General features: G+C 36.6%; 1 protein-coding gene across 2 annotated transcripts in view; it reads left to right on the top strand.

The window, feature by feature from the left end:
* The window catches only part of VPS50 (VPS50 subunit of EARP/GARPII complex), a 99,281-nt gene that overhangs the window by 35,015 nt on the left and 39,252 nt on the right, over nt 1-25,014 (top strand). For both annotated transcript variants that reach the window (XM_052802102.1, XM_052802112.1), the window contains exons 13-18: nt 4,505-4,640; nt 12,658-12,749; nt 13,518-13,612; nt 14,290-14,388; nt 17,773-17,863; nt 19,431-19,607. In XM_052802102.1, the coding sequence (XP_052658062.1) occupies nt 4,505-4,640; nt 12,658-12,749; nt 13,518-13,612; nt 14,290-14,388; nt 17,773-17,863; nt 19,431-19,607 (690 nt within the window). The remainder of the gene's footprint in view (nt 1-4,504; nt 4,641-12,657; nt 12,750-13,517; nt 13,613-14,289; nt 14,389-17,772; nt 17,864-19,430; nt 19,608-25,014) is intronic.

Below are 25,014 nucleotides of genomic sequence, written 5' to 3'. Positions count from 1 at the left end.
ACACATCTGCATTGAAAACCATTTCATTTTGAAGAGGTGCCCTTTTGACTTAAGAGGCTTATGTAAGCTAAAAGGCTTCATATGAGTGAAAGTGGATTATGAAAAATTAATTTATTGGGAGTAATTGACATAAGTATTAATGAACAGAATGAGTAAGGTTCCAGATAGGTGGTATTTGCACTTCACTGAGATGCGTTCTAGTGGAAGAAAGCCAGCAAACCCTGATCTCTGTTCTCTGGACTGCAGCCCTTTCATATTTCTGCTTTAAGTCTTCAGAAGGTGGTTTTGTTTTCATTTCTTAGTTTCTAAAGCACTTTTCTTCTGAGTTTTTTTGCTTTATACTTCTGTATGCCCTTCAGTTTATTTCTCATTCTTTGCTGATGTTTATAATACTAAGCCCATTCATTTACACTTAGAAACAGTATTACTGAGTGCCTCCTGACATCTTCTAAAATACAGATTGTGTGCTGCTGTTGATCCTTACCCTTTTGTCACGACCCAGGCTGAACAGACCAGGGAGTCCTGTTAAATTCTGAATTCCCTTGGTCTAAATTAAGGTGAAATGATACCAAACGATCAAAGATTTTATTCATGACAGAAGGAAACTGAACTGGGGAGGCATGATTGTAGGTGGCAGGGTTTCTCACAACAGGAACTGGCATAAGACAACTACTGTAAACCATGTAACCCAGTGTAACCATATACATCAATTCAGGGAATAAATTAAAATAAATAAATCCCTCCCGTTGAGTCACGAGGTTCAGAGCAGACGCCCTTGCTTTCTAGATTCCTCCTCAGAGAAGGGCCCAGAGGTGTCTGGATCCACTCCTAGTCCCAGACTTGGTCAATGGTTTTATGTCCTAAAAGGATGAGGTGTAGGGATTGTGGAAAAGGAAAAGGAAAGAGAGAAGAAGACAGAGAAAAAAGGAAGAGAGAAAGATTTCACCGCTCCTGGGTCCAGCGTTGGTTCAGTCAGCCGAGGGATCCAGTCCCGGTGGGCTTGTGCACCCGGGGCTTCAGTTTGTGTCCTTTCATCATCCTTGCCCCTCCTTCGGGCAGGCACTCGAACTTATTAGGCTAATGAGCAGTTTGTGAGCCTTTGGGCTTGGGGGTCCTTTGGGGAGTAACTTCTCCTTCCTTGCAGACACGGCCATTGTTTGATCTTTGTATCAGAACAGCTTATCAGAACAGGGAGCTGGCACCCTCCAGCACGCCCTCCCCCTCCTGTTGCTGATGTCTGAGCTGATGGGCTTTTCACCTTGGCTCCTTGCTGTGCAGGGTTTGTCTTTAAGGAGAACTTGCCGCACCACAATGTTTGAGACATTAACTCTTTCAGTCTCTCACACCTTTACAGTGCAGGAGAATCTTTCAGATCACTGGAAATACTGCATTTCATAATACACAGAAAGAGAGTGGCTTTAACTGCATGGTTACAAAACTATTACCTCATTATTTCTATTTGGTTTTCCTTCTGCAAAACCCTCATGAGATGCTTCTCTAGTTATATGAGCCTGCAATATCTGCAATATGGCAGTCTGTATAAAGGATGCTACTCAAACTTTGGTACTATAATGTACTATGAATACTGCTGTAATTTCCTTGAAATTTACCAATTTTTTTTTTATTTTTTTCATTACTGTCTTGGTAACAATTAGGTATTTAGAAACAGACTGCAGATGGGAAATTTTGGTCTCTGTTACAAACCATGCTGTTCAGTGTCAGTTGTTACCTGTTGCAGTGCATTTGTGAAATCAGAGCACTGAATAAGCTGGACTATCATAGCAATTCCATTTCTAACTTCCCATAGAAAAAATACCAACAGATTTTCATCTCTTGCATTCAGTTGTCGGGGAATAAATTGTTTAAGACTAAAATATGGGCCTTCTTTCTCTGTGTCTAGTTCCAGTGAGAACCCTCTTCAGTCTGTCTACACCGTTAAGCCAGGATGCTCTTCATGTATAAGTGATTATGGAGTACTTACTCTAATTAAAAATGGAAATCATATAAAATCAAAGTTTTCCTTTTTGGGCAGACGTCCTGTTGTGTGTTTCTAAAAATCTTTCTAAATGAACTCATTTAGCTCATTTCCATTTTACATGGGTAGTGGGGGACTACAGTGAGTTTTTTTTCTTTGTTTTAATTTTTGTTTGTTTCTTTCTTTCTGGAAGTCAGATACTGGATTTTATAGTAATGTCAGGTTTTTTAAAAGAATAATGTTTTCAGTAATTCTTAGGCATTTATGTAAGTTATATGCCTGTGCACTTTGAGTCCCTGTTTCCTTGTTGAGCATTTCTTTTCCTAGCGATACGCCTAACTCTTACATCCTTTCTCCTTTTGAATACTATTGGAGCAGGGGAGAGTTTGGCTGCTTCATCTTCAAGTTTTGATTTTCTTTATTCTAGCATAAGTTCAAAGAAATTCAGTTGTCTATTTCCTTAGTCTAAATGGAATTATCTTGGTATTTAGTAAGTGATCCTTTCTTCCTGGCCACCTGGAAGCAAATATGTCTTCAAGTATAGTGATCTGCACAATCAAAGTTTAGCTTTTATAGCTACTAAAAGCCCTGAAATACAGTAAGAGTAACATTGCCTGATGAGTTGGCAGAGAAAGTTGCTGAAACAGCTGTGGAAATGGCAGGACAACTTACCGTTTAAATGATAAACTTATTACCCTATTTTTTTCCATTGTTAGCAAAGGTCCATAGTATCTGAGATTAAAGTGTCTCAATAATGCAGTCACTAATGTATATCAACTCTCCAATTAAAGGGTGTTTTAGGAAAAAAAAGTGTTCTCAATTGTTCCTTTTTTTATGTACCAAGAACTTGACTTTCTCTTTTTTTATTGGTGTGTCCAGGATGCCTAATTTGTATCCTTGAGGCAACTCTGGTTTGATAGGGAACAGAACCAGAGTAATAATTCGTTTAAAAAAACCCAGGCAAACTGAAAAGACATAATGATTAATATGAGGCCTCCAGATACTTTTGCTAGTGGCATCTATTAATGCTGAGGAACAGTTTTTGAGTCCTTAACCATTTGCAGAGTGTTAGAGAATATGGCTTGGGCAGTATGTGCTACTGCCAGGAACATTATTTAAGCTTAGGAAGCAAGAGAACATGATTAAATAGAAAATAAAGATGTGCAGTTTATATATATATATATATATTTTTTTTTTTTTTTTTTAACCTGAAAGCTGAAAAATAGGAGGGGTGTGACACATCTGCATTTGTGAAGTAATCTGTCCAGTCTAATGTTTATTCACCATCAAACTTAATATTCAAGGTTATCCACATTTTGTTGCAGTTTGTTGCTCAGGAAGGACACTTAGTGTTTAGAAAGCCACAGTTATATCAGTGGATGAGGGTGCAGTTCAGAGGGAATTGATTGCTTTGATTAAGGGTTTGCTTTCTATAGAATCCGTGGTGGATTATTTTGGTGGTTACGTTGACATCACTGTTGCAGAAGCTGTTACTATTTTTGAAGAGTTTTGTTGTAACTGTAATGCCAAAGATTTTATATCATCTTGGATATACATTTTTGGGTTAGCATGCAGTACCCACATGGTAAAACTAACTAGCCTTGCAGAAGGCTTGTGGACACTGAAGTAGCAATGGGAAAGTATGAACTGTTTTCTGCAACAGTGTTAGTTTGAAGTGCTGATTTCCAGACTTCTCTGAGAACCTTTAAATAATAATGTAATTGAAATCCCATTTGTGCAGCTGGACTTTGCCCTTTTTTATAAGCTGTGAGACTGTGCTTCTTCACAGCAAGTGAGATGAGGGTGACTTACCATTGCCACTCAGATAAGCAATATGTTATTTTAGTCTTTTCTTTACCCAGCAAGACCCCTTCTCAAATTCATTCCTTTACCTGACAATCTCATCTTAGATACTTCTACTGTGTACCTATCTCTCTGATAAAATTGATACTTTTCACCTAATGAATATCTTAAATCACAAGTGGCTCTTTGGAGCAGGATGGATTGGGGAGGTAGGACGGGTGCCATCTAAGTTTGTTTATTTGTTTTTATACTGCTTCTTTATACAGCATTCAGTCCAATGGAGCATCAGCCAGGATGGCTTCTATATACTACTGAAGTACAAGTGTCTGTATCATTGAATTGACACAGTGTCTGCATGTCACAGGGGTGGCTGCATCCCTCTTTGATGGTGAGATGTGCTGACCATTAGACTGTATGGCTTTACTTCTGTATCTACCTTGCCATTCCATAAATATAAGAGGTGGTTAATATATGGGCCAAGTGAAAAAAGAAAAAAAAGAAAAAAAAAAAAAGGTGCTAACAAACAAACTTTACACTTTTAGACAGCATTTGATTCGTTGACTAAAATCAGGCATTCATCAGCTCTCAAATACTTTTAAAAAGGAAACTGATATACATCAAGCATCTCAGCTGTATGAATACAGAAGTTTTTGTATGGTTTGTTTTGCCTCTGCAAAAAATGAACATAATTGTTAAGTTTTACAATATTATTTTGGTTTTCTGTAGCATATTACATCAGACAGCTACATTCCGTGCCTTGCTGATCTCTGCAAAGCCCTCTGGGAAGTCATGCTCAGTTACTACCGAACGATGCAGTGGCATGAGAATCATGACCAAGATGAGGCAGTAGCTGTGTCTTCTGGTAAGAAACTGTTCTGGAAACAAAACTTCCGATATTTCCAAATAACTTTTCTTGTGCTGAAGTTGTTAATTTGTGTGTTGGTACCTTTGTGGTCTTGACTCAGTGCCTTCAGCATTATTGCTTAGAGTGTGCAGTAAGGACTTAAATACTAACTGGATTTTTGTAGTCTTCAGTGTAAGGTTCATTTTTTAATGAATATGTGTATGTGCCATTATTACAGATCTAAGCAATTTTATTTTAAACAGTGCTTATTGTTGAGTGGGAAGTCAGCTGTGGTAGATGACTTCAAAATCTGAGGATTTTTCCCTTTAACATAGGACCAATGTGGAAGATTTTTTTGATCAATGTTGAAATTTTCACTGCATATTAAGCTTAGTAGATTGGGATACTGGATTATGTACTAGGAAAGGTGACTGAAACAATAGGGAATGAATCTGTTGTAAATCTGTTGTGATTTTCAGGAAATCCAGTTTCCTGAATGTTGTATGTCATATCTACTAGTGAATCCATCATAAGATACAGTCACAATTTCCTTGATACCCTTACAGGAAAAGGCAAACATTTCATCCTGAAGTATAATTTTGATTTTCTTTTATTGTTCCAGTTTGTGTTTTTAGGACAGAAGCACAAAACCTTTGTCTATTGTCTAAGTCCTCTTAAGTACCTTTTGCTGGATGCATTCTAAATTAATATAAAATGTCTGAAGACAGACTTTATTTCCCCACTAACCCAAGATGCTTGTGTTTGGCAGAGGGCAGAGTGTGAAATTTACAGTACTAAGATTTATGCAAAACTCGTATTTATTTGAATCAGATAGGTTTGCTGTTTTCTTACTGAAAAGGAGGCTTCTGTAAAAGGACAAGGAGTGTAGGCTTGCTGCTAAAGTTATTCTTTCTTGCCTGATTTGCATAAAACTTGTATCCTTTATGTTAGATGATAAGAAGAAGGGGAAAACTAATTGGAAATAGAAGTAAGGAACAGATCTTGGAGCACTGTGCTTCCTACAATGTATTTGAAATCCAACATTTCTTTCGGAAGTCAGATTTATTACAGATTTTAAGTCTTAAAAAAAATGAAATTTATGCTAATTAACTTTGTCTTCCTACTTTAAATTTGAAAAATTAATGAAAATATTTTCTCTGGAGTGTCCTTCCTGTATTGTGTGAAATCTTAAAAAAAAAAAAAAAATTAAAAAAAAGTGGATTTGTTGAAACTATTATTTCAGGTGAAAGTTTTTATAAGTATACAAGAATTAAAATTCAGAGTTGAAATATTTAATTTTGAGATGCACTATGTGAAGAAAGATTCTGAAGTTTTGAGTGAATTGCCCATTCTCAATAATATTTAGTTTTAAATTTAAAATAACTTCAGATAATTACATTTACTTCTCTTGTTTTCATTTTCTTCTGATCTTTGCGTGTGTAAAATAAAGCAGGTATCATAAAGAGTTTATTGCATAGAAACATTATCATGGTAGACTTGCTCAGCTCCAGATGTAATTTTTAAAATAGTTCCCCTTAGTGTGGTTACTTGTGATATCCTGCAGAAAGAAAATCATTTGCACTGCAAAACCTTTTAAAGGGCCCATTAAGCCTAATAAAGTCATATATTCAGTCACATGCATAATTTTAAATGCATTGTTTTTTAAATGCATGCCAGAGTGTTTTGGTATGTTTACTACTAATCCACTAACTCTTCTGTCACTCAGTTTTTAAGTTTCTGGAGACATTGTGGCTTAGCTGTAATGTACAACTAGAATATATTTGAGCTACTGAATCACTTTTTCAAATACCTCAGCAATGATAAAGCACACAAAAGGGAATTTCACAAATATAATTTAATTTCAGAGGGACTATAAATATCTACCAAGTGAAGTCATTGCTTGTGCTGTAGTAATTATTAAACCTGTACATGGAAGTCTCATTCCATATTTATTGATTTAATAGCTGTGATATGTGCTAAAGCCAAAGAGTAAAATCCTGTAGAAAGGGTATGTAGAAGGGTATTTCAGAAGGAATCATAGAAGCAGTTCAGGAGATTAAGCTAAAATTATTCTCTCAATTAAACGCCATAGACTGGAGCAATAGAAGGAGCAGTCTTAACTGTTGTATGTGTTTTATAATTTTGAGAACCGAAGGCTGTCCCACTATTTTTCTCTCGTTGTGCCAGTTAATGTCAGCAGTCTTACAAAGTACCATAAATGGGTCAAGGGACTCTTGATCTTAGGGCACAGACCCAGCGGTAGAAGTGAGAAGCTGGATTTAGAAGACATGAATTACATAGCTCTTTCTATTTTAATTGTGAAGCTTATCCAAAAGAAGTCCTGCATGGATTATGGAAAGGAGGTTGCAGTTCATCTAGATGGTGTGTTGTGTATTTGTGATTATTAATGCCTGTTACAGATATTAAAATGTACTTTGCATAACTTGGAAATAATTGCCGTTCTGTATTTCTGAGGAAAGAGGTGTGTCTGCTTTATATCGTTAAATATTCTGCTTATTTGTGTTCTGGAAATTAGTCTAGTTTGAGACTGACAAGCAAAATGGAATAGAAAATACTTTCACAACAGGATTTTGGGGGGGGGGGAACGTTTTTAGGAGAGACTGTGAGATTGAGGCTTTTTTCTTTTTTTTCCATAGAATTGAGTTCAGAATTTGCAGTTGTTCTTTCAGTTATAGTGTGGACTAGTCTTTGGGGATTACTGTTTTTTAAGATCAATTAAAAAAATACCTAACTTGGAATAAACTAAATGGAAACAGATAATTATCTCTAGATATGAATGCAATCCTAAAAATTTTTAAAGCATAAAACATATTTTAGTACCTTTCATGAAATAGGAAATACTAATGAGATTTAGTTTGCTGAAGTGTTATGACAGAGTGGCAGTAAATCATAGTGAAATGTATGGTATTGATAGTTCTATGAATCATCAATAATAACACTTAACTAATTGCTCTAATATACTGTTGGAAAGATAGCATTAAGTGTTCATATGTAGGACTTGTTTAATCATACTGAAGATAAAATTAGTGAGCTAAAAGTATAAACTCCATAGCATAAAATGAGTTCTAAGTCACATTTAATGAACTGCTACTTATTCTGTGATTTTGGTGTTCGTATAGTAAACAGCAAATTGCCGTGATACAGGTTTTCATCCCTGAAAATAAACTACTTACTGGAAATTTTTGCATTGCACTATTGGTCATGGTCAAAGCATTGTTTGTGTTTGTAGTATAGAATCAAAGAAAAAATGAGTTTTAAAGGGACCTCTGCAGGTCTTGTTGTCTTCCCTGCTCAAAGCAAAGTGGACTTCAAAGTTGTATTGGTTTGTGTGAGGTCCTGTCTGGTTCAGCTGGATTTTTGCATACCATAAAATTTACTGTGATGTTGATGTAATTCACATGTATTTTAATTTAACACTAATTTAACAGAAGAACTGAAACTAGGCAGTAAAATGATAATTATGGCATTTAAACTCCTGATTTCACAAGTGTAATCCTAGTGGTAAAAGTTGGTAGCAACTGTAATAGCTGTAATAGATTCAATGAAAAGCAAGAAGAAAATGATGTAAGATGTAAATTTAACTTCAACCATTTTAATTTTCAAAACACTCCATTAATAATATTGCATAAATTCTGTGCAAGACCTGCTTGGTATTCAAAGAATGAAGCTAGAGGACAGTGATTTGATTGATTTCTTTTTTTTTTTTTTTTCCTCTGCCTAGTGAGTATTAAACAAAAACCTTTTCTTATGACTGAAGGCTGCCTTCATGAATTTTGCAGAACTACTGAGAAATCTGAAAAATTACTGTATTTAAATCAGGCATCTAGAAGAATAACTCCTGGATGCTTCTGATTCTTATTTTTATGTGAATTATGAATATTTATGTATTCTGCTACCTGTTCCAAATTTTTTAAAGCAGAAAGTGTAACTGCTTTTGGACCTTTGTCCAATCCTTGATGTTCAAGGAAATTATCCTAAATTCATATGTTTGAATGTATGATTTAGCTGCAGTACAGTTCATTAAAAGACTGGAAACAAGACCTCTTAGCATGACTGGCCGTAAACCAGGAGCACAAGGTGATTGCCGTAAAGAATATTGCATGGATTTTTATTGAACAGTAGCATGCATATGACTCTGTCCAACCATTCCTTCATAAATGGCAGTTCGTGAGGACAAGGACTGTGGTCTTAATCTTGAGATGGGATCAAAGATACTGACTTGTTTAGACTTGGCTTCACTCTGCAGAAGTATAGAAGAGAGGAGGTTGCAGAAGCTTCTAAAGAGGGTAGTGTGACTGAGATAGCTGGTTTTATTTACACATATAGTCAGAGAAAGGATAACTCTGCTTAGTGTTTCTCTAGTTGGGTTATTCTTTCTGTTTGTATTTTGTTTACCCTTCCGTGATAAGTCACTTTTGAAAATGCATTTGTCAGAATTACTGCTTTCAGGAGAAAAGGAGCATGTTTAGGTACAGTTACTAAATTATAATTTACATGTACACTGGCTAATATTTGTTTTACGATTTTTCTTTCATAAGGAAAATTTTCTTTGAGTGCCCTGCAACAGTAGATGTAGTATGGAATTATGTTTGAATCTTGTTTTCACATCAAGCGGGCTTTTATCTTCTCATTTTGAGTAATTGGGTAAATTCTCAGTCAGCCTGCAAAAGCAGTCTCAATGACCTTAAACAGGAAAGAGTTGAACACAGCTTTGCAGCCTTGGAAGAAATTAATATCTGTCCCTACTATAAGGCCAAATTCCAGAATGTATTTTGTTATGTTTTTAATTGTGAGGAGGATTTAATCAATTGAAAGTACCAGAGCTTTTACATTCTGGCTGCATATAGTATTGTACTTGTTCTGTATTCTTGAGGTTTAGCCTCATGGGCAGACTGATTTTAACTTAACTGGCTTGAAGATTCTTCTTGGTAGTATTCATATGTTCACTATCATAATACCTAGCTTGCAGATGAAGCTCCCTCAGTGTTTGGTAAAGATCATAATTTAATAACATGTCCAGACACACCAAACAGCTCCACTTGAAAGAAATTAAGCAAGGCCAGCATCCTTCTCAGTAACCATATTCCCCACGTTTGCTTAATTTAAATGGAGCTACAGGTGTTGAAGGTTTCATATATTTGTTGTTTCTCTTGCTTTGTTGTCATATAATAGATAATATATTTTATATATGCAATATTTAGAGGTTTTTTTTATTTACATGGGAAATGCAAATAGTTCTTGTTCTGAGAAACATACTCTGAAAAAGTTCAAAGCAGAAAACACATGGTTGATGGGCAGAAGGAATATGCATATCATGCTCTTCTACTTACAGTGAGTCTGGCCTAGGACTGGGAGTATGAGACACTGGTAAGTGCTATTTAGGATTAGTGATTGTTACAGAAGGAGACTCTGCTCACTTGGCAGTGAGCACTGGATGATGTAAAGAAAATATGGTCAGAACATGGTCAGACTCTGCTGTGTTCTTTTGTATTTTGGTTTAATTGAATTGTCAGTATCTGATACCAGTCATAATCATTCTTGTTCAGCCATAGCCATTCTTCCTTCTCTTAAATATGCAATAGTCCAGACAATGCTGCAGAGGTCTGTTCTGCACACATCTGTAAAGGTTGATTAAAATCTTGTATTGGCCTCCCATTCCTTACTGGGCTTATTAGTAAGGTGCCCACAGTATTTACGTGATATTCATCTAGACTGCATGGTCTGGATTCAGGGCAAGGCTTGACATGGAAAGAGCATTTTGTCATTGACGAAAAATATCTTAGCATTGGCAAATGGAGGTTCTTTATGGTTCTGTACTCTTCTTCAGTAGATAGCAAATTAGACATGAAAAATTGCTACTGTCTCTGAGGAAAGTGAAATTAAGCCAGGAGGCTTTCTGGAAAAAAACTATGAAGCCTAGTAATGAAGAACTGCAAAGGTCAGTCAGGATTAGCTCTCACTGTGGTCCTGGTAGCACATTACTACCTAAGGAACACTATTGTGACACAGATTCAGGATGCAGGTGGCGGTTTTGTCCTTGCTAGTTTTGAATGACCATATAAAATCCTGTCCCAGCACTGAGGAGATCCGCTCATGAATGAAAAGCTGCTGGAGCTGCACCTGAGCTGTCTGGCAGCATCACACAGTTTAACAGCTGAACACGCTTCACACCCTCAGTGCTGTCTCCATGGGTGGAAGCTGCATGTAATCCCACTGAGGCAGTTCAGCCCATGGCCTTGGATCACTTCCGAATTCCTTGCTGAGGCTAGAAATAATTCCACCCCCCCCCCCGCCCCCCATCAAATAATGTGTTCCACAAGTTAGGGTTGGCCAAGACACTACTGCCAGTTGTTGAGGAGCTGTTAAATGTTCTACTCTTTCTTTTACCTTCCTGTTTGCATTATAGCAGTGATGTGTCTACCTGGTCATGAAGTCCAACAGGTTAAAAAAAGGGAGTCCATCTTTCAAGAACGCAATCTAAGTCAAGGGTGTTAGACAGGTGCTAGTCTGTTAGACATGTCCTGTTGCTCTCCACGTAGGCCCAAATTATAGGTAGGAGCTGTCTTTCCCATGATATCATAAGGAACTTTCATTTATTTATTTATGTATTTTTTCCAGTTCCCTCTCTTGGTTCCTGCATGATCTGGACTTTGTGCTGCCTGTTCCCGTGAAGCCTAGGCAGCAGGAATGGATGAGACTGCCTGATGTGTGTGCAGAATGATAGCTTGGAGCTGGGTGGAGGTTTTTGAGAGGAAATGCTGGAATCAGGGAAAGAAATGGCTTTGAGTTGGGAGCCTGTGTGTGGAGGTAGAGAGATGAGACCAGCTGGGCCAGGAGCAAGGCAGTGAATAGTCTTCTCAAGTACTGAAAATTAGGTGGAGGTTGCAGAGAAGATGGAAGGACAGGTCTGAGCTGCATGGCAATGCTGGGGTACTGCAGGCAATCTTAATTCTTCTGTGTTTGCAGCCTCTTGAATGATGGGGTAGAAGGAGGGCTGTATGCTTTGTAATATTCCAGTGTAATATTTTATGTGAGTTTTTATCTTTCTTGTCAAATCACTAAATGGTTCGGGCTTTAAAGGACATGCATAGTTGCTTGTCAGGAACAGCAGATTTTTCTTACCATGGGGAAACTTTGTATGTATAGTCTGGCTAAGACAGAGCTTTCCTGTCATCAGTCATAGGCTGTGAAGCAAACTGCATGACACTGTGCCATCACAGTCTGCAAGTGTAACCACAACTGTATATTCACAAACCACATATAAAATAGTACCTTCTCTTTTTTAGAATGGAAATAAAACTTATTTCCTCCATGGGCAGAGGGAGGACCACATACAGGAGAAGTTTACCATGCATTATAGTGCTTTTTTGGAAAGTGATCCAGTGCTGCAGGAATGAAGGTTTTAGAATTAAATAAAGTAATTTGGAAGAACGAAAAACACCTGCTTGTATGATTGACATTATTTTATGCTTAAGCGTAGATTAGAATAAGAGGGGAAAAAAAAAAAAAGAAAAGAAAAGAGCATGGTATATTGTTTGCATAGTTCATGGAAAAAGTTTCAGTATTTTTCCTCAGAGTTGCAGACAGAATTTACTAGAGCAGAAAGTTAAAAATCTTACTTCTGAAATTTTTAAGTTCATAATTCTTGTCTACAAAGGTAGAATATCTTAGAGAATCTTGTTGTAGAGAGCATTGCTCACTTCAGCATTCAACTTTATCTTGTGTATTTGAAATATCAGTATCTGTTACTCTCATCTTTTTTTGATTTTTATTGAATGGGGTATCCTGCTTACATAAAAGCAATCAGAAGTTCTCCTGGTCTGCATTAGCATATAATATTTATATGTGCTTTATTCATTTCCTTTCAAAAGTTTAGAGCAATGGAGCTCTCCTGGAGTTTGCATAATGGATAATATGATAGTGGCTAAGGCAGAAGTTTCATTATAGGTAGAAAACTAGGATACATTTCAAGGCTTTTGGAAATACATACAATACCTTTCACCTTGAATTTCAGATGGCAGCAATGTGATTGGAACTGAAGAGAACAGTTTTGACCGCAGCTATGTAAAAAAGAAATTGGAACATGGGCTTTCACGAATATGGCAGGTATGGTTTTTGATTTTTTTTTTTTTCTTCTTCCTAAATATTTATCTCCCTGCTGCTGCCCCCCTCCACCAGTATTAATTACAGTTATATTTATACTGATCTTCTTAAAGAAATCTCCCCAGGGATTTTTTTTTTTTTAAGTGATTTGTTTTGAGCTAAATATATTAAAAGCATGGAAATACAATTTCCCTGACTCAGTTACTGCTTGGTCGCTATGCTTACAAACTCAGTCAAGATACCAGAACATAGTAACCTGACTTGCAGCCTGATTCCACTTCTCCCAACCTGTTTGCTGCCCCACAATCTATTTTCTTCTCATGTGCTTCTCTCTGTTAGCACAGTCATACTGCTTTATGTTTCTGGTATAACATAGCTATGGAGACCCTGAAGTCACTTGCCTGGTTTTAACAATATTCCTGGTCTGACTGCTGGATCAGTTTGCTGTGCAGTGAGGCCCCAAGTGTATGATGAGAAGGCTGTAAACCTTTTCCATGGCTGAATTGTAATCCAGAGCTCTCTTTTTGCAGTGGCAATAAAGCATCTAGGATTGACCATGTGTTATAGAGTGTTAAAGAAACTGATTCTAATATTATTTTAGAAAGGCAATGAGAAAGCATTCATGTTACAGAAAATGGAGTTCTACTCTAAATATCAAAAAGAAGTTGTAAGTGCAAATAAACCAAAAAGTGATAATGAACCAGGCACCTGAGCCTTCACCTTTTTGTCTTCAGTGTATTAAGTATACAAAAACTTGTTTGTGTTTTGTAGGATGTTCAACTGAAAGTGAAAACATATCTTCTGGGAACAGATCTGTCTAACTTCAAATATGACGACTTCATATTTGTACTTGATGTTACCAGCAGGTACTCTGATGTGGTCATAAGACCATTTAATACATGTGCACAAACTTGAACTCTGATAAGACAGCACAGTTAATTAAGGCTGATATTTACATTCTGATGCCAACTTTGTTCATATCTACTGACAGTTTGAAGACCACTTCTTCTTTATGTGGGCATTTATGAGGATGTATTTGGGAGAGGTAGCATAAATTGCTTTGCTGCTCAAGTGGCGCTTAAGTGCGATATGATTTCAGTATTGTCCACCTTTAAGATTTCAGATGTGCAGATCTGACAATTTTGATGTTTCTAAAAGCTTTTAAAGGGACTCTCAGTCAAGAGCAGTAAAATACTGTGATACTGCTAACCTGTACAGTATTATAGCCTTCTTTTTTGGTAATAAAATGACAAATTCAGGCTGTGAGCTGTACAGCTTGCCCTGCATAGTGGGATCTCAAAAAGACATTTATTTTGCTTATGGCTCTTTGTCTCTATGTGTATGGGACATTATGATAGGATTTGGAGGGAAATGAGACATGGACTTTTGTGGAATGAGTGAAGTGTTTGCAACTTAAAATTGGTGCTCTGCTTTTATGGAGATAGATGTACGCTCATGGTTACAATTGAGGCTTGTAATTCAGGTTGGAACAACAGTATTAATAAACCAATAAAAATTTCTAAACCTAGTTTTATTGTTACAGACTGATGCAAGTTGGAGAAGAATTTTGTGGCAGTAAGTCTGAAGTTTTGCAAGAATCTATAAGAAAACAAAGTGTTAACTATTTCAAAACATACCACAGGTGAGACTACTATATGTGTCGTGGATTAGTCTAATGGCATTTATTTTGTTGATTTTAACTTTAAATGCTTTCCAAAGGAATTCCACTGCATAATGTTCCTGCACTGAGGTTGACAGTGGAATATATTTCATGATGAGAATAAGGCTCTGAATCCTGGAGAAGGGGAGAGGGTGGAGAAGCCTTTGCTTCTGCTGTGGTTGTGGAAAACTCTAGTTCTGCAGCAGGCAAGCCAGATAAAGATGAAAAACTTTTTACATAGAATTTCAGCAGTTTTTCAGGCTGCCTCTTAAGCTGTCTCTAGGGATCCTGAGGATGAATGCCTCTGAAGTCCATACTTCCTAGCCAAATTGTTACTTCTTTTTCTGTGCCATTACATAAAAAAAGCTGATCATGTGTGGCTATGAAATGTTTTTTTTCAATATGCAATTTTGTCTTATATCAAGTGAGATGTTTAGAAATGGTCCATCCCTTTAGTCACATTTTCATAGTTTTTTCATTGGCAGTATCTAATTATGTTTTGGTCAGCTCTACTATCATACCTGAGGCCAGTGCAGTCATATGCAGGCAGTCTCTGGCCTCAGATATGATATATGGCTATGACAGCTTCAAGACTTGTCTGTCTGTTTGTTTTAATTGTCTTGATTTCCCAAATGTTTTGGTTTGGATGATTGGCAACTCTTTCATTCTAGTTATCTAGCATTTATCTTCTTTCTGGGTGTAAAAAGCTAGGAAGATATGAGAAGAAATACAGTGTTCCTTACTCTGAGAAACTCTTACTTTCCCAGTCTTGATCAGTCGTCCTGTTGTATGGGAGCTGTCATACAACTAATACTTCCAAACCCATTTGGTCTGAGACTTTCTGCCTAAAATCCATAAAGTATGAAAATTATGACAGGAGAACATGAGACAGTGTCTAAATTCAGAAGCTGAGAATGTGGTCTGGAATTTTTTCCAGCTTTGGTAGTTTGTAGCTAGGATTTCTTTCCGGACATTTGATTAAGACCTCAGTTCCAGTTGTCTGAAAAGCTTGAGCCTTAATGAGATGCACATTTTGTCTTGTCAGGAGATGAGTTGATTAGGATGCCATGCCCCCTATCTTTATTTCTTGAAAGCATTTTTGAACCCTGAACTGAATTTCGTGAACTGATTTGGAAACTGAGCTTGCAGCTCTAGGCTCAGAAGAGGTGCTTTGGTCTACGTAACCATCTTTTACTACACTGACTTACCACATAATAACTTACTTGTTTAAGTAAATATCGTATTGACCATTATGGTTTTGCTTGTGCTTAAAGGACCTATTTAACAGCTTAGGGAATCAGACACTAATTTTCTGAATTATCTTTGAGTACAATAAAGGTTAAGGAACACTGATGGAATATGTATAGAACTAATAATTTTTTTGAAATAACTTCTGTTTTTTATTAAGGTAATGTTTCTTGTAATTCTTGTGAAAATAAAAGGAAATACTTATTGATATGACTCAAATTATGTGAACCTTTTAATACTTTTTACATGTTTTATGCTGTGTGGGTATTGTAAAGATTAATTAGCTGATGTTTTCATCCTCAGAAGGAAAACTATAAAAAAACCTCTCTCTCGGCTATATCCCTCAGGTTGATTTATATAAAAGCTTTAAGCATCTTGCCTTTTCAGATCAAGCTAATGTGGCTTTCACTCCCTTTGTGTACTTAATTGGAGGCGGGGCAGGGGGGGAGGGAAAGCTAGTGCTTTTAAGGATTCATTAGTACATAAAACCTACATAGAGCTGAAATGCTCAGAGTCCAGGAGTTATTAGTTCTTTGATTGTGTAATTTGACATACATGCCCTCCTGGGTGGTGTGGTGTTTTGGAGAACTGGCAACATAGAGAAAGTATTCAAAGGAAGTGGTCATGTCATTCAAAAAGAGTAGAAGAGCAATGTAATACTAGAACATACATGAAGCCTTTTTTGGGTAAAAGTTGATTATTTTGAAAAATTAGAGTGGACTTTTGGCAGAGAACATCGTTAAGGTGATTGGAATGCAATTTACTTTTTGTTCCAATACATTTGTAAAAAGGTGTGTCTGATCACTATAAAGCTTTTGAAGAGGATGAATGCATCAGACCTTCCATGTGTGCTACTTTCTAGACTTGTATGCTGGTGAAAATGAAGAGCATTTGTTCAACTACTTTGTCAGTGCCTTAATTTCAGCTTTGAAATGATACAAAAACTGGTGCTGTGTGGCTTTTAAATGTTTGCTTTTCTAGGACTCTTTCTCCTTAGTTCCTCTCAAAGAATTTTAATCCGTAATGCTAACTTTCACAGCGTCTCTATCTGTTATTTCTGTTGGCTTTACTGCGAGAAGATCTGTAAGCTATGGGTACTCAATGCCTTGAAAATACCATTTGGAGTCTATTTGCATTTAACTGGTGAATATAAACAGACACAGCAAACTGTAGTCAGAATTCAACACATTGCTCATCTTATTGAGGCAAGAAAATTTTAATTGTGGTGATTATAGTTTGTTATTGAAATAGTGGTGTTTCTAGAATATTTTACTGCCTAATTAGAAACCCAGTGCATAATTTACCGACTGCTACTTGTTAAATAAAACAATATAGCGTATATTAAGAAGAAAAGATACAGCAATGTGACCTCAATGAGCACTCATTGCTGTCTTTTCCTATATGTGTTCCTGCTTATGTGGCAAAAAGATTTTCTTTAATAAAGATATTTCTGCTTATGGCTGAACAGAGGCTTTTCTAATGATTTAAAACATAACAGAAACAATGCAGAGATGTAATGGCTTGATTACATTTCCCTAATACATTTTCTATATTAGTTCCAAGGTAAAGTTAAGCTATGAAGAAAAATATAGCTTAGGAGATTAATAGCCATTTAACTTTTTTCTTTTTTGAAAAGTTGACATGTCTGTAGAACATTAGTTCTTTCCACTTCCCTTTGCTAACTGTTGGCTTCAGTGTGTTTGAAAGAAGCATCTATCTTGTGTGGGCTCACAGAAGCTGTTGTACTGCTAGTAGAGTGTTTGTATATATTATATTGCTTTCTGCAGTTTACACAGAGGAAAAAAAGGTCCAGTATTACTGCATAATCATGGATGTTCCTCTATACTTTCTAATGGTTTTGACAAAAAAATATGTTTGCAAATTTTGGAGATATACATTCTTTGAGAATTTCTCCAGAGGTGTTGTAAAACATACACTGTGTTAGTAGCCACAGCTTTTAGGTGGTCTGTCAGTTGAAAGGATGGGTTAAATATCTGTTTTCAAGTGTGACTTTTTATACAGTTTTTGAAGGTGTTTTTCACTGCATAAGTTGAATAATTGTCTACTTCCTGATTTACTCTTGCCGCCAATTAAGAGTATTCATTTGTTGTATTTCAGAACCCGTCTTGAAGAATTAAGAATGTTTTTGGAGAATGAGACCTGGGAACTGTGTCCTGTTAAATCAAGCTTTAGTATTCTGCAGCTTCATGTATGTTCTGTGAATAACACATACAACTGTAGTAATGGTTTAATGGCTAAGAGTCCAGGTGTTCTATGAAGTAGGAACATGCATGAACTACTGTGCAAATGTTTTTAATGGCTGCTAAAACCCCTTAAATTTCACTTCATGATATTGGAAACTTAAGATTCAAATGCTTTCAAAACAGTAGTATTCCTGTTTCAGGCAAGTAGAGATTTACAGAAGATGCTAAAGTTGTAAGCATAATGTTAGCCTTTAATTTCATGTTTTAATGTGCTGTTAATATATCAGTTTTCCATTTCTAAATTATTTATCTGAGAGTAAGATCCTAAAAGTTGAGTGCCTAAAAGTAGTCACATGAGCGCTCACTAGCTTGTACCAATTCTGGCACTGTTTCTGGAGACATAGGTCACAGTGGGTCATTTGGAAAGGGAAAAAAAAAAAAGTTAATTCTTCTGTGGTGAAGTCCAACTGAAAGCAAGTACTTGGTGTGCTCACCTGCTGTCTTAAAGTGATTTTTGTGAAGTTTAGCTTGTGGTGGGTGAATTTCACCTGTTTTGCCAAATGAAATGTGGATGCTTATGATTAAAGCTATCACAAGTGCAAAAATGGATGTGGCTGAGCAATCTCAAGCAAAAGACAATTTTGCAGCTTCTGTAGAGTTAACTGTAAAAGTAAGCAAGAGGCTACTGCGACAGTAATAACACGGAGGGAAGAGGAAGGAGGACCCTCGGTAGCATCCAGTAGCAAAAGAAATAGTATTTTTAGTAGAGAAATGGGATTATAAATCCATACATATTGCTCAAGGGACTGGAGCAGCAGAAAATGGCAGAAAGTAACTGATTCATGTAAACAAACAGAAATCTAACATTGCAATCCTTCTAGCTGCATACGTTTTGATCTTTAAACCTTTAGATAAATGATAATGTACATTTTGCCTTTTATGAAGATCAATAGCTAGAGTTTAATAGATAAAATTGATAGGTCAACTGAGATAAGTCAAGGTTTTGTAGAAAAAATGTCTAAAATCATACCTTATGTGCCCTACTTAGTCCATATAATTTCAGAAGTCTGTGCACTCAGCTGGTCATCAGAAACTTCATGTGCAATGGGTTTGAAAAGTAATAAATTTTGAAAAGAACATTTTAAAAATAAAATATTAAGAAAAAAATTTCATCTTTAGTGAATTACTAGGTAACTTGTGTAAAGAAAACTACATTTTTTGATAGAATTTAGGTCTTGTTTTATCTCCTAATTGCTGTGAAATAAAAAATCCACTTAGTTTTCACCTAGTTTTAGACAGTGAATACTTTCAGAACGCAGGAGATATATTGCATGTCATAGCCAAAACCTGCTAAAATTAGAGACAAGCAGTATAAGATTGCCAATTTCAAGGTTAACTTGAGCCAGCATGAAAAGCATGTTTAAATAGGCCGCAAGCTTTGGCTGAAAGTTTTTGTATCAGGTTAATTGTCCACAAGTTTGTTGTTCTGCTCTGTTTTTATGGAACTGGAGTCATAATAATACTGAAACTGTCTTGTTGGTGATTAAAATTGTACTTTATTTCTATTAATAGGAATTTAAGTTCATGGAGCAGTCACGTTCCCCATCTGTGTCACCTAGTAAACAGCCTGCTTCAGCAATTTCAACAACAGTAACGTTATTTGAGCAGTACTGTAATGGAGGAAACCCATTTGAAATTCAGGCCGACAGCAAAGATGATGAGACAGAAGACGTGTTAGCTTCCAATGGGGTATGGAGTATTTCAGGAAAAAAAAAAAGGAAAAGCAAATCTTGCTTTCAGTAAATGATGATTTATTTTGTGTATCAGTGGTGGCAAAATGTCTTAGTACAAGGATCAGTTAACTGCAGTACTGTGTAAAATCGCAAGCCACTTCTTTAATTAGGTAGGTTGCTTTGGTTGCTTTGCTTTTAACCGTGCCAGAGAGCCAGGCATCCTGTTTAAAGTTCAATTTGTTTTGCAGTGGATCAATATTTTTTTTTCCGCTGCAGTCAAGTGTTTCTGAAGGCTAGCAATACATGTTCGACCTAAATTAGTATTTTTCCAGGGGTTTAAGTTAGCTTTCTTTGTGGAAGCAATTTTGCCATTTTAGGACTGGCTTTCTGGCTTCTCAGGAAAGAATCACTGTGGGTTGCTCCTTCTGTTGTATTTGTTCACACCTACGTGGTTTGCGATGGATTATCTGATGTTTGTTAGGCAGTTTTTAATTGTAATTCAAATGCTCAAGACATTCGCTTTGCGGTGGGATCTGCTATAAAACTGAACAATAACTTTGTGTATTTTTTTTCAGAATGCTGTCAAAATCTAGCAGTGTCAAATATGTTTTAGTGTAAAACTTTGTACCATTCTCTTAAATACTACATTAGCATATTTTTGTTACAGCTTTTGCTCTTGTTTATCCCTTTGATGAATAACGTTTTCTTGGGCTTTTTTTTGTGATAAGGTTGGGTTTAGTTTTTTGTTTAAGGTTAGTTAATCCAGCCGTCACACTGATGGCTTTCTCATTTTCAGCTTCCTCTTGTATTCCCCGTGGAACTTGAGTTGCAAAGCAGCTTGATCAGCTTGATCCGTATCTGACACACCTGAGTGTGATGCTGCAGTGCCTTGCCTTCTGTGGGCAATGCTGCAATCGCTTTCCTACTGTGTCAGTTGAAGAGAAAGTACAGTTGATTGGCATAAAATATTGTTGCATTGTGCTTAAAGGAAGCTGCTCAAAGGCCAGTTTCCTGGTGGTAGTTCTTCCTCTGTCAAGTAATAGAGCAGAACATACGTCCTGCCTTTTTCTTATCAGCAAGCTGAGAAGAGTTGCATGGTTATCACTGTTAGACTTATACGTAGACTCCAAATGAGTGTGTTAAGCAAAGACGAATGCACTGCAGGGCGTGCTGAAAACTGCAGAATTCCATGGTACTTTGTAGAAACCCATTCTGAAACAAAGCTTTTGGGGAATCTGGGCAACGATTTGGTAGATATTTGCTAAAATGTTCCTTAGTGAAATAAGGATTAATGATGATACCAGGAGTACTCTTGAAGTTTTCAAAATGAAAGCTCCCTCTACTGAAGAGTTCATTTCAGACTTTTGTATGTTTGTGAGTAGTTTTGCTTTTTAGAAGATTTTTTTGAAGGACTAGAAAATTAACTTAACTTTGGGGGTTGTTTGGTTGGTTGGTTGGTTTTTTCTACCCCAAGACAGCTTTCTTCTGAAGGTTTGACTCTGTAACAAATGTATAGAGCCATCATGACATGCACTGTGAGTGCAGAAATACATCTCAAATATTGCAGGATATTTTTTGCAACCATTTGCATGTAGAATAATTAGGAAGGTGTGAAATTATTTTACAAAGATGATGTTAACTAGAGCTACTGAGACTGGATAACATCTTAATAACAAAAAAGAGTAATTGTTGGAATGTGATTTCCATCTCCTCTGATTCCTTGCAGGTTGCTGCTGGCAAATGAATGCAGACACTGTCCCCATATTTTTGTGCAGTGACTTGTAAGCGGAATACTTAGACTTGTAGAAGGCTAGAATTGTCTTCATTTCTCAGCTATGGATATGTTGAGGAATTTTTCTTTCTATCTTCACACTTGTGTGAGATATGAAAACTTTGCACACAAGTTAGAACAGAGCTGCTTCATTCTTTCCAGTTTCAACATTTTACCCTTCAGAATCTGTTTCTCCTAGCTCAAGTAAAATTTAAATGACATCAGCTTCCTCTGGACTAAGCTTTTGCTTCTATAATCATGAAATCATTTGATGAAAAAGTTAGGTAGCAAATGCTGATGAACCTGTTGGAGATACTGTTTTGTTGGCTCTTGCCAGCCTGAAGCATCACACTACTGCCAAGCAGACTGCTATCAGTAATACTCTCTTCGGTCTTCAGTTGTATTTTTTTTTTCCCCTGTTCTCCAATGATGAACCTATTTGGAGGATTAATAGAGCTTAAAAGGAAAAAAAAAAAAAAGCTTTAACTTTCTGTACAAATACAGTGTTTCAAGTACAAAGTCTGCATGCAGTGACAGTTACACAGGAATTGTCATATTATGCAAGACCAGTGGTGGTTCTCTTACAGCATCCTGCTTCTGGTAGTGGTTAGCACAGACACTGCAGGCCCATGAGAGGTTTATTGGTCCTGCAAGTCTTACTGGGACACTTTGTAACCTGCATAAGTTACAAAACGTAAATGTGTGAGATGGTTTTCCTCTATTCCTTCCAGTATTCTCTTGAGAAAAAGGCAAGGAAGCCACCTTCACCCCAGAACGACGTTCTTTATCATAATGGAGTAATATCCTTATCCAGGAAGTCATCTGTTATCTTTGTTGCCTTATTACCACAGGGAGTCAATGAATTTGACCATCTAATCATCCTGGCTAAAATTGTCTCTTTATTCTGAATTTGTCTCTAGCCATTGGAAAAAGTCTTTCTGTATGTAAAGGTTACTGCTCATATGTTGGTTGTTCACTGCTGTCTATTTTTTGAAGGTGTGTGAGGCTCAATCCCAGCCAGAGCTGAAGCTAGTTAAGACAGTAAGGATTAGTTCGTTGCTAAGGGATTGCCCCATTCTTTGCACATAGGTGCTGCGATCACTGCAAGCACCGTGGTGGAGATGGGGTTCTAGTAAATCACTGCCAGGATGCCGTATGCCTTCTCTGGTGGGGCTGAGAGCGGCTGCCTCAGCGGTTCAGCAGTGGCAGGCTGTGGTTCTGGTAAAATAAGCTAGAGGGAGTCACGATCCCGTGAATTACCAATAGGCTGATGTGTCACACGTGTAGCAAAGTCCATGTTGTGGTTTCCCCGTCTTTAATTTTGAACAGTGTCCCATTTGGTAGGCTTGCACATTGTCAGGGACTTTAAAGGCTGGCTGCACTGTCCTCTTTTTTTAAAGCTGTGTGCCAATTTAGTGTTATTTATTAGTGAAAGCTTGATATATTTTAAATTTGTAAAATCTGATTTTGTGCCTGGTGAGGAGCTATAATGAACTTTGGCTTTCCTTTAACACCAGAGGGACAGAATGTTCTGTGTGGAAAAAGTGAAATATCAATGATATGATTTATTATGCATTTTTCTTGTGAAATATAGGGTAGATTTACAGTCATTCGTATTATAAAATAGTGGCTTTTTAACCTTAAATGTAGTAGTATTTGGAGAACTTAGGAACAGTGTATAGAACTATCTTTTTTCTTTTTTTTTAAACTAAAATACAAAGTTAAGTTTCAGTTTGCCTAATGTAACTTAAAATTGATTATGGAGCATGATACTTTTGATTTTTCTTCCCTCCTTGTGGAAGTCAGTTGTTGTGAATATTTCCATTGTTTGACATGTTTCTACCAATGCTGTATATAAACAGGTTTATTTCATATGATAACTTCAGTTTAATGCATTGGAAAATGGGAACTTACTGCTTTTAATACTGAAAGATGTTGAAGACGATGAAGAATCATACTGAGACTGTGGATGAGGGTGTTCAACAATGCTAAGGCGGCACTTACTTGATTTTCATCAGTGTATTTGGCTGTTAACTCAGTCACTGTAAGGATAAAATCCTTTCCAAAATATTTGTGAGCCAGGGAAGTATTATGCACATTTACACAGAGAATTGAGGCACAGGGTAAGTTAACTAACTTGTTGGTAGTTGTACAGGACATCTAACCTGGCTGGTATTACAACCAAGGTTTCTTGTGACCCAAGTAAGTACGCTTTCCAGGTGACTATCCTACCTTCCCTTTTCATATTTTTCATCTCCTCTCTCCTTTACCAGCTGTTCCAAAGTGCTGACACATAGAAAGAACTCTTGGTTTAAAAAAAAAAAAAAAAAAAAAAAGTTACACCTATTTGGTTATCCTGTACGTAGAAACAGAAATAACTTACTTAGGTAATGTGCGATAACATTTCTACAAAGGTTTTAGGTTTCGGTTTCTTGACTGTCCAGTTAAGGTGGAGGCACATTTTAGCACTTAAAATTGAAATTATTTCAGATGGAGGTTGCAAAATTTTGTTCCCAGAGAATGCAGACATGTTTCCAGATATTTCAAGAAATGGCATGACAAGGACATAAGCAATTGATTTACTTGTCAAATGATCTGTAGGATGGTAAGAACTGTCAGAGCTTATTTTGAGAATTTTAAAGTCTTTTTAACTGCTTAGTTGTTGCAGTTCTGGGCAACTGAAAACAGTTCATGAAGCAGAAATTTTGCTTGTGAGTGCTAATGATCAGAACATTTCTTTTTAGTCTGTGTCTCATACTATGTTTTTTTTTTCCATCTGAGCTGTTTTTGCTTTGAATTTGTTTGTACTGTGGGCTTCTTGCTTTTATAATATACTGGTTTCATAGTACTAGGCTTTAAAAGCCTCCATAGCTTGGGGCTGGGGCCGGCAATTGCCATGCGTGACTGAAAAAATATATTTCCTAGTGAATTTTGGATGATTGAGAGACTGGCATTACTTTCGTGTATCTTCCTTGGTTTCACCTCTGGAGAACGGTTGTATCCTTTAAAACCCTGCCATTTCTTAAGGATCCTGGAACCAGACTGTGTTTGTCATATGTCATTATTGACTCCTTTGATAAAATGGCTTCGGAGCAGTGTACATGTTAAGGAAAAGCTAAAAGGAAAAGTATTGTGTACTCTTATCAAGTGCAAGTGCATTCTGGAGCCTGATGGATATGCTTAATGTTGTGAGAGCTGCGTAGGTTTTCAGGAAAAAGGGTTATATCCCAGAGCATCAAGTATTTGTTTTCCTTTTAATCTTTTCTGGGTTAAGGAATTCACTTTGTGAAAAAATTTATTTCACTATTTATTAAGTGTTTAAAGCACCTATACTACAGAGCAACCTAGAACACTTGAAAAAGAGATTGACATTAAAGATTGCTTTTAATTGGAGTGAAAAAAGATTGCAAATTTCAGGTGTTTTAAGAATAAAATAATCCCAGTTGTACACTTTTAATATGTATGTGTAGCTTCATAATTACAAAAAGCATTTATTTTCTGTATTTGTGAATAGTATTTCTCCACATAACTCATACTGTAGAAATAATAATACATGTCTACCATGGAAATCCTGTATTGTATTATATGTGCTGTAGCCTGTGTTGCTCATTTTTTTCCAGACATCACTTGTTAGGCTCAAACCTTCCATCCT

This window comes from Harpia harpyja, chromosome 1, assembly GCF_026419915.1.
Source record: "Harpia harpyja isolate bHarHar1 chromosome 1, bHarHar1 primary haplotype, whole genome shotgun sequence".
Lineage (NCBI taxonomy): Eukaryota > Metazoa > Chordata > Aves > Accipitriformes > Accipitridae > Harpia > Harpia harpyja.
The sequence above is the reverse complement of the archived record's forward strand: the minus strand, read 5'-3'. Positions and strand labels throughout refer to the sequence as shown.